General features: G+C 46.4%; 1 protein-coding gene across 2 annotated transcripts; it reads right to left on the bottom strand.

Annotated features, from left to right (window-relative positions):
* Nucleotides 1-1,854: 1,854 nt before the first annotated feature.
* On the bottom strand, nucleotides 1,855-9,241 carry crkl (v-crk avian sarcoma virus CT10 oncogene homolog-like). Of its 2 annotated transcripts, XM_062484042.1 has the most exons (4): nucleotides 9,088-9,241; nucleotides 7,292-7,574; nucleotides 6,547-7,012; nucleotides 1,855-4,151 (listed from the first exon to the last, which is right to left on the bottom strand). In XM_062484042.1, the coding sequence occupies exons 1-4, from the start codon at nucleotides 9,191-9,193 to the stop codon at nucleotides 4,017-4,019; spliced, it is 990 nt and encodes a 329-aa protein (XP_062340026.1). In that variant the 5' UTR covers nucleotides 9,194-9,241; the 3' UTR covers nucleotides 1,855-4,016. The 2 variants fall into 2 exon arrangements, with proteins under 2 accessions (XP_062340026.1, XP_062340027.1); XM_062484043.1 differs by lacking the exon at nucleotides 9,088-9,241 and having other exon boundaries at nucleotides 7,292-8,940.
* Between the last annotated feature and the right edge of the window lie 270 nt (nucleotides 9,242-9,511).

The following is a 9,511-nucleotide window of genomic DNA, read 5'->3' as shown; positions in this document are numbered from 1 at the left end:
GAGCCGAATTCGTTTTGCATAAACGAATAATGAGGCGGAGAGGGAGTCGGCTTTCACAGCCGACCTCAACATCACTATGGGCTCCACTCGCGAACATGGCAGCCGCCGACACAGTTAGCTTGGGGCTAGGTTGGTAATGGACTGGAGAGAGGCCTGCATCGACTCCAGTGCTTACACAGCCTGAGGAGGGGTCAAAGCCTGCCTGATTCATCACAGACAGTCCCACGGCACACACTTCTATCACAGCCTAAATGAATACATCGACTGGCTTAATGACACCGATTTAAACTGGAGCAGAGCCACTATGCTCACGGATGGAGAACAGCATTCTGCACAATGTGTCAAAATCCCGGAGTATGGAAATACCTCTGCATGTCAACTGCAGTCTGAGTTGCTCTGGCATCGCCAGGGCAAATTCATAAAACATGAGCATGGAGATTTGTCTGGTATAGGGACCAGGTACCAAAATGAACCTGTACAAGTTAACCCTCGTGCTGCCTTCGGGTCACATGACCCAAAGGTTCATAACGAACCATCGTTGTGTTTACCCAATTTTACCCAATACAAAAACAAATTAAAATAATTTTCTTTTAACCTTTGCAATGTGGGGGGTCTGAGACAGCCTAGCTGTTAAAAGAAAATGCTTCACTTTGTCTTTGTATACGGTAAATTTGTCGCAATACGACGGTGGGTCACAATGACTGATGGGTCAGAATGACCCGAAGATAACACAAGGGTTAAGATAAAAAGTTACTGTGGGATGTACCAAACCATCAGGTTCTGTGTATTATTATGTCATTATGAAAAACATTGAATGGCACTTTCTACAAATAACCTAAAAATAGGTACTTTTCATCTAAAGCTTTGTGTATATGCAGATGTTTGCGTAGAACAGCATCTTCAGAGCCATAAACTGTTGGGGCCCAGAGAAGGAATTTAACATATTTATATACCCACCAAAGCTGTTACACCTGTTGGTTACCCAGGACCAGTCGCAATACAACTCAAATGCACTTGTTCATTTGCATCATCTCTCTATCGCACTGGTCTCCAGCCAGCCAAATGTCTTTATGTAGGCATAAGGTAGTATAGTATCGCACAACCTGGCTATACATGTGCTTTAATTTTTCTTGCAGGCTATTCGCAGCTGCCTAAGACATGGATTCAATAAACCCATTGCACCTCATTTGAGGCATATATGTTGGGCTATATTTAGGCAAGACAAATTGTATGCGCACTCAACAAAGACACTGATTCTAATGTGGGTAATGTTTCCATACTAACAGGTCAGGAAAGAAAATGCAACATTTTCTCACCAACCATCTCTTCTTCTTGTTGCAGACACAACAGCGTTATTTGATTTTTTTTTTGGGGGTGGGTTTGGGAAAGGAACTTACCCTGGGACAATAGATGCACTCAAAGTACACTAATAAATGGGTCTATTGTGTACATCCTGATTATAGGGACAAACGTCTCAGACACAGGGGCCCAAAAAAAACTAAAATAGTTATTTCATGTGATGAAGCAAACTTATCTGCAACCTTGCCCCTGATAAGTGTGTTTCTCTCTAGGTCAGATAAGTGCCAGTTCTCTTTTCTTAGCACTTCATTAACATTCATTAATTGCTTCCTTTCTCCTGGGCACCGTCACAATCAAAACTGGAGCCGTGAGAAATTAAACAGAGACAGTACTGTCCTCTGCTCCAGATACACAGTCCCACGGCAAAAAACACCCTCATGCCCCCCCCCCCCCCCCCCCACCACCACCGTCACATCTGTGCTATTTACAAGTATTTGGCGCTCTCTCTCCCTCTCTCTCCCCCTCTCTCTCTCTCAAAAAACAGGCCAGAGCAACTTAAAGAAGTAGACGTAAATTTTATTTCCTTGTTCTGTACATAAAGGGTCATACCAGCACGGGTGTTAACCATGGGACATATTAACACATGTAAATGGTATAATAATAAAAATAAAAGGCACAATTTTTCCATTTTGAATCAAGACGACGTGGAGGCTTTCTAAAACATGAGGGGGGGAAAGCACAGTAATACTGTTAATGTCTTTACCAAAACAAATAGGAAGCGTGTTGAGAAACCTCAATACTTATATTTAAAACAGAAATCAAAACTGATGTATTGCTTAATCGGTGGGATGAGAATGAAGGTTAAACCAAAGTACTAATTAAATTCAAACAAATAGGAAGCGTGTTGAGAAACCTCAATACTTATATTTAAAACAGAAATCAAAACTGATGTATTGCTTAATCGGTGGGATGAGAATGAAGGTTAAACCAAAGTACAAATTAAATGGATTGATGGCGTAAAACGAGAAGTCAAATTTATTTTTATTAAGAAAATGAAAAGGACACAAAGCAGCATTCGAACTGGAAGTATAACCTCCAGCACAAGACCACATGCACAGAGGCCACCAGCAGGTATTTTTCCCTTTTTAAAAAGTCACCTTCGGTCAAAGTATTTATAATGTTTTTTTTTCCTCATTTTATTACATTTTTTTATACTAACAACAAACATTAAATGCTCATTTCAACAGCTGGCAAGAAAAGAAAAACTGATTACAGTTGGGGGGGGGGGGGGACACGACTGAAAGTTGTACAATGGTTTTCACTGTGAAAAGCTAGTGGGAGAAGAATGGAGGGGACAGATCAGTGGGGAGTGAGACCGTAGTGAGGGCATCGGGTGGGGGGGTTCTCCTGTGAAACATCTCGTCCACACGCTGCAGCTCCGAGGCCTGGTATCCCAACCTGGAGGCATACCAAAAGGCGAGCGCGTTCGAGTCCTGAGATGAACCCTGGGGCAGAGGGGGTAGGGGACGGCAGGAATGCGAACCGGATACAAGGAAAAGAGGGATCAGTGGGAGGTTTGCTTGTGTGACAGCGTTGCGTTTCCTTGCGAGAAAGGCGGGGCGCAAAGTGACTGGCTAGGACTGCCCTCCTCCCCTGACAGATGGGCACAGGAGGTGCCATCTCATAGAAAAGCCCTATCCTGCTATTCAGAAGAAGCCCTCAAAGAAACAACATTGGCCACAGTCTGATCAGTCGGCCACGTGTTTTTAAAGGGACGAAAACCTCGGTCAGCGCTCCTTAATTTATGGCACAAATTAATAAAAAAAAAAAACAAGACGAGATGAAATTACATATGGCCATTTCACATGATGTCCCGGGGATAACATAAATAAAAGTGGACTGTCGACTGGAGCTCTGTCGCTCAGGCTAGAGGGCTCTCCACGGCGGCGTGGGTTCTCAAGAGTCCTGTCCCATGATCCTTTGCCTGATTCTCCTGTCCCAGTCCGTTTGTCTGTCAACACTCTGATCCTGCACGCACGCAAACACGCATCCACGCATCAATCATCCTTAAAAGAACTACGGGTCAAACTGTGTGTGTGTGGCCCAAAGTTAAGGTACAACAGTGAATGACTGGTGTAACAACGGGTGACTGGGCTGGCTATACCCTTGGCAAAAGCCCTCCATGTCACAACCACCCTGCTCAGTTTGAACTGATACTACCACGATATCCCTCTTCATAGTAGCGTCGTCCTCGCGTTTCCGCATCGCAAAAAATGCAAACAAGCCCTCGGAATCCCTAAGTATAGTAAATGTAACAAAAGGTCCAACAAACAAAAAAAAAACGACACAAAAATAACACAACCAGGTGAAGTGGTATGGTAGTTACCCGGCAAACATACACCTCGCTCTGGCGATGGCCAACGATATTGAAATAAAGAGGCCAAGACACGGGCATCCTGAAACCAGGAGCCACAGGAACAGAGTGGGGGTTAGCTCGCCGAGTCTACAGCTGTAAACAGTCAGAAAGCCGCACACAAATGGTTGTCGTGACAATACAGCAAAGCGCTAGGGCGCAGCCTCAAAGCAGGCAAGCGCGGATCCGTGGGGGGTGGGGATGGGTAACAGCCAGCAAGGGTTCGGAGGAAGGAAGGTCGCGTTCGGGGAGGGAGGTCTGGTTGGGGGGAGGGGAGAGGGGGTGCAGGCGGGGGGGTCCCAGGTCATTCGCTCTCGTCAGGGTTCTGGGGGTCCATTATTTTGACGTGGGTGAAGGGGAAGAGGCCCCTCCGGCCGTTCACCTCGCCCTCCCACTGCCCGCTGATGTTCATCCTTGTCACCTTGACGATGTCACCGACCTGGGGGGGGGGGGGGAGAAAAGAGACAGGAAGTCAGACCACTTATCTGTATATCCTGGTACGAAGCGCACAGCACGTTGAAGGGTTGCAGACCGGGGGGCGGCACGGGACTGTACTGGCTCGTCTGGCTGGACGGTTTTCGGTACGAACGCGTATTCCCACGGTTGGGAGCAGAGGAGGAGACGAGGAGCCGAGCACTTCACTGATGCTTTCTGACCCAGTGCTTGGCCTCAATCTGTGTGGACCACATGCTCTTGGGGATTAAAAGTGAACGATTGGCATTGTTAAGGAGATGATGAAAACCTCCATGTGGAAGATGGCCCCAGTTCTTGCAGAGACAGATGACGGTCAGATTAGATTTCAAGGACATTTCAAAATCGGCTATGTAGAATAAGGCAGCATTTTCGTATCTGTAATCATCTATGACCACGTCCCTTATTCAGTCGCAATCATCCTGGTTTTTCCCTATGTAGAGAAGCCCTCGACGCGTCATATACTTCTGACTAATTGTTAAGAGAACGATGGCATAGATAGGTGGAAGACCAACAACTTTAATTCCATGACGTCAACTAATAGAATCCCAACTTTCGACAGATACAAAATCAAAAAATCTTGTTCTGTAACAATATTATATTATTGACACATGGAAAGAAGTTCATACACTACTTTATATTCACTGAAACAAAATGGTCTCTTCATCTCAAACACAAAGGGTTCAAAGCAGGGGCAAATCCTTTGTCTAATGTAGCACCAGCTATCCTAGAATAGCAGTAACAGATGTATAATAATCATATGCAAAACATGTCTGCGACTCTACAAGCCTTGGGTGGAGGCAACCTTTGGCAAACAAACTACAGCCACGTTTGGCCTTATAAAGCGGACGAACGCCATCGCGCAAAGTGGCGAAAGGGTCCATTTTAGCCACATTTCGCCTCGACGCTGAGTCATGTCTGAGGAGCGCGGGCAGAAACGGCTCGATATGAAGGTGCAAAGATGAGGGGGTGCCCAATGCCTGTTTTCCCACCCAGACCCACTGTGCTCTGCGACCCCCGCAGCAGCAGCATGACGAGAAAACGAGAGGACTGAGGCTTTCTGCCCCCAGACTGTATGACTAACACTGGCATGGTTGTGATGCAGATACAACTGGCCCGAGGTTTCTCTCTGGGTTCACGCACCAGGTTATGGTAGACCCGTTCCATCTTTCTGTTATCAGGGTTTTTCAAACATTTCAAACAGGAAACATTAAACGGATGTTTCTAGCCGAGCAACTAACTCAGGGGCCCATAACAACATAATAAACAGTCTGTATGAAACATCCTACGAGAGAATGACTCGGGGGGAGGTGACTGAATACCTACATGACAGAAGGCAGACACATTCGGAGACGAGCGTTCACAGACGCTTTCGTGACTGGATTGAGAAACCCGAGAGGAGAGCTGGCATCCGATTCTTTCGAGCTCTTTGAACTCTGCAGTCGTTTTCACGGAAGCCCTTAACCCAAGGCATTCTGGGCAGGCGCCTTTTGACTTTGACGGAGGAGAGAAACACTTTGTGAAGAAGGATGGGTATCAGAGGATGTCACCCCGCCATCAACCCTTGGCATAGGCTACGCGAACAAACTGATCAGTCAAGCGCCGCACATCCTTTCTGATGACTTGGTCATCTTCCAACCTCTCCAGCTCTGTCTCATCAAAGCAGAGAAGGCTTGAAAAGCTTCCACTAAAAGATGACTAAACAGATAAACCATGTGAGAGAAGGGAAGAGCTCGGCTATGTTTTTGACAGCAAATGACATGCCACCTGGCCACATGCACTCTCACCCCCTCCCGCACACACGCGCACACACACACACAGGATTTCCCGACGCTTCAGAGGCAATCTCTGGAATGAGGTTAACAAATGGCATGGGATGCTAGATGAGATGAGAGAGCAGTCCCAAGCTCGGACTGGCCTCCTCTTGATTACTCAGCATTTCTAAGCCACAAAAAAAGAAAAAAAGAAAAGCTGACTGCTTCTCACTTCCTCTCGAGGAAATCAACATTTGATGGATGGATGGATTCTATAGCAGTGGCCAGGGGAGCTGAGGGGAGACCAGGGATGAGAGGGGGCCACGAAGGATGAGAGGAAGTCAGGTGAGTGAGTGAGTGAGTGGGGGAAGCAGGCGTGAGCCCATCTTTACACAACTCGCATCCACAAGAACCCCTCATGCCTTCCACACAAGGGACCCAGCGGACGTTTTCCGAGAGCGCACCAAAGCAACGGTCGTAAACATTTAACAAGCAGCCGAACAGCCTACTCGACGGGAGCCTGAAGAGGCCAATAGGGAGCATTTGTCCTCTCCTTCGTGCGGCCATAAAAGGGAGAAGGGTTAAAAGTAAGGTCCTTCCATACTATACCTCGAGAGCCAGCGCTGTCTTGTCATAGGCACAGGGCACCCGCTTCTGGATGGCCTTGGCCATGACCGGCCCGTTCTGCATGGAGGGCAGGGGGGTGATGACGGCCCCGGGGGTGCCGGGGGGCAGGGGCGAGGGCGTCTGGGGCTGGGCGTAGGCGTGGGCCGGCTCGGGGATGCCGTAGCTGTTGGAGTTGCGCGAGCCGTGGGGCGGCTGGCCCGGGTGGGGGGAAGGCCGCACCAGCTTCTCCACGTAGGGCACGGGGATCATGCCCACGCGGCCCTCCTTGCTCTTGGCGCTCCACCACTGCTCCTCCGGCTTGTCCAGGATGATGAGGATCTCGCCCTTCTTGAAGGGCAGGTCTTCGGCGTCGCTGCCGGTGAAATCGTACAGAGTCCGCACGTACTCCTGGTTCTCATCCGGACCACCCGTCTGATTGGGGCCGGGGCCGATGGCTGTGCTTGGGTACCTGAGCAACAAGGTAGATAGACTTATTACAAACAGGATACCTTTCATAAGAGGTAATATACCAAATAAAGAACAATTTGGATTATAAAACCCTAAGCAACAACTAAAAAATGTATGAAAATACAGCATTTAGCGCCAACATTGCATTGTCATAATTGTCCTCGTTAACATAACAGAGCCACACCCACTTGTTAAAAGTATACTACCACGCCAAAGTGCCTTCAGGCAGAAATGTTTGACCCATTCAGATTTGTGTTCAACAACGCTGACAGCTTCTTACCTGGGGGCAGGTTCTATGAGTGTAGTCGTATCCAGGTAGTGGATTTTGTAGAACTCCAAAAGAGCGTGTAGGTGCTCAAATTCTTGGTCTCCTATCTTGAACCTCTTGCTTGGCAAAGAGTTGATGATATAGTGGGACACTTTGGAATTTTCAGATACTGACAGCACGTAGTCGCCAGGACAAGTCGAGGAATCTCGAACCAAAAACATGCCATGCCTCTGTCCTTGTAGTCTATTCTGTGCTTCCTGACGCGACACAGGTCCAAAATACCAACTGGACCGGTCTGATGAATCGAACCGCGCAGATGACATATTTGATCACAAATAAATTAACAATACAAAAAAAAAACTATATTATTTCCCAGCTAAATTAAATTAAACAAAAGCTTCAGTTAATGAAGTTCCTAGTTTATCAGAGTACACAGTAGTGCATTAGCAGTTCTGTTTTGAAGATCCAAGGACAGTGACGCCTTAGGGCTCTATAATTTGTCACCCCAAGGCTGCAGGCTTTACCTAGCTACATCCAATATAATCTTAATCTGACGTTTCAAAAACAGGCTGGGACTAGTTGAAGACAACTTTGAAGCATAATGTGATTCTTGAGTCCACTCAATGAGAAATTTCTAAATGGGCTGTCAGAAACTACGAAAAGTTACACACATCTAACAATAGAAGGTAGACAATGACTAGAAACAATTATCAATATAGGTTCCCCTTTTCGTTCCTTCTTCCGAAAAGAACCGTGAAGCTATCACTTGGAACAAACAATATATCTCCAGTCACTGTCAATTCTGAGAACGGAAAACGTCGCCTCACTGTTTGATCAAACGAATCTCCATGTCGGTACAATGTTGCAAATAGCAGTCAGCTAAAGCCCAATATGTCACTTTGTACCTTCCGGATCGCAAAGTAAGGCACGAGTGGAAAACATTTAATTTTAAAATCCTTTCCTTGACTCCAGGCAGACTTTTGAGGCAGTAACAAAAATGGCGGACTGCAACACGTCTTCAGACAAAATGAAATGAAAAAAACAACCTGCCTCCCATGCGTTCTTTCAGTCATAAAACGTATTTCTTCTTGAAACGTATCTCTATCGGCGCCAATATAAGAAAAGTTGACTATATCTAAAACTATTATTTCCCTTGTTCATGGTCGGGGACCCCTGCTATAGCCCGATGGAGTCCGAGTCCGACACCGAAAAATGGCGTCCAGAGGGCGGGTCTGCGCGCTCCCAGTCTATTTGCACGTCATTGAAGCCTCTAGCGATTCTTGCTCAAACACCCCGCCTAGGTTTCGCGGTGCGTGTGACAGCAGTGTCAGCGAGTGATAAAATCATAAAGGCAGAAGAGCAGGCCTACAGGCTAATTGTTTTACTATAAGTAACACGTATTATAGTAGACTAGTTATTGCCTAATAATAACTCCGGGTCAAATTCATGTAGTCAACAGTTATAAGAATCCAAAGCAACAAAATGTAAAACTAGAAAAGGGCCTAATCCTGGATGATGATCGTCATGCACAGATGGAAATATGTGTAGCCTACTGGTAGCCATTAGTCGGTTGGTGCACGTGTCTTCACCATCTACACCTTTTTTCAAATTCATGTTCATGCTCATTATCCCTCCATTTAAACTTCTCTATCTGCCATCGAACTGTGACACATCAAATGGGCCTTCTAAACCCCAGCTCAGTGTAACACCCGGGGCATGAAAAGGGACAGGCCACATTTGAATGCAAGGGATACGGCCATGGAAGTAACAGAATAGAATGAGAGGTGGTATGGTGCAAAAAGAATGACCGTTTCTTGAACCCTTCCATGGGTTGGTGGGATATAAACGACCATAGAATAACATATTTATGTGTTCCTTGCTTTCTTTTGTAATTAACAAATCTTCTGTGTCCATTCATCGTCAGGCTTGCAGCTGTCACTAAGATGGTCTCATCACTGCAACACAGCCTGCATGTTAATATGCGCACCCACTGATTTTAATGGCTATACGTCTGCCAATTCCCACGTTTCCGCAAAGGCTCACTGATGCAACAAATTTGATGGAAATAATCAGAATTTCTTTTTCTTAAGAGAATGTGGATAATGTGCTGCCTAATAAAAAATAAGGCTAGAGTAGGCGGGTGCTACTGCACTTCACAAAAGCAAGATAAAATGACCTAGCCTATTTCTCCAAAGTCGTTCTGGGCCCTGGGCTTCTCATTTCAAGTTGTTT

This window comes from Osmerus eperlanus, chromosome 18 (assembly GCF_963692335.1).
Source record: "Osmerus eperlanus chromosome 18, fOsmEpe2.1, whole genome shotgun sequence".
Taxonomy (NCBI): domain Eukaryota; kingdom Metazoa; phylum Chordata; class Actinopteri; order Osmeriformes; family Osmeridae; genus Osmerus; species Osmerus eperlanus.
Note: the sequence above shows the minus strand (reverse complement) of the source record. Positions and strands in the feature narration are given on the sequence as shown.

Bases quoted from the DNA above. Each gene is read 5' to 3' on its own strand.
- crkl (XM_062484042.1), bottom strand. From the start codon at position 9,193: ATGGACACAGAAGATTTGTTAATTACAAAAGAAAGCAAGGAACACATA. The intron at 7,575-9,087 runs GTCATTCTTTTT...TCGATTCATCAG, and splicing joins ATGGAAGGGTTCAAGAAACG to ACCGGTCCAGTTGGTATTTT. The intron at 7,013-7,291 runs GTAAGAAGCTGT...CTTGTTGCTCAG, and splicing joins CTCATAGAACCTGCCCCCAG to GTACCCAAGCACAGCCATCG.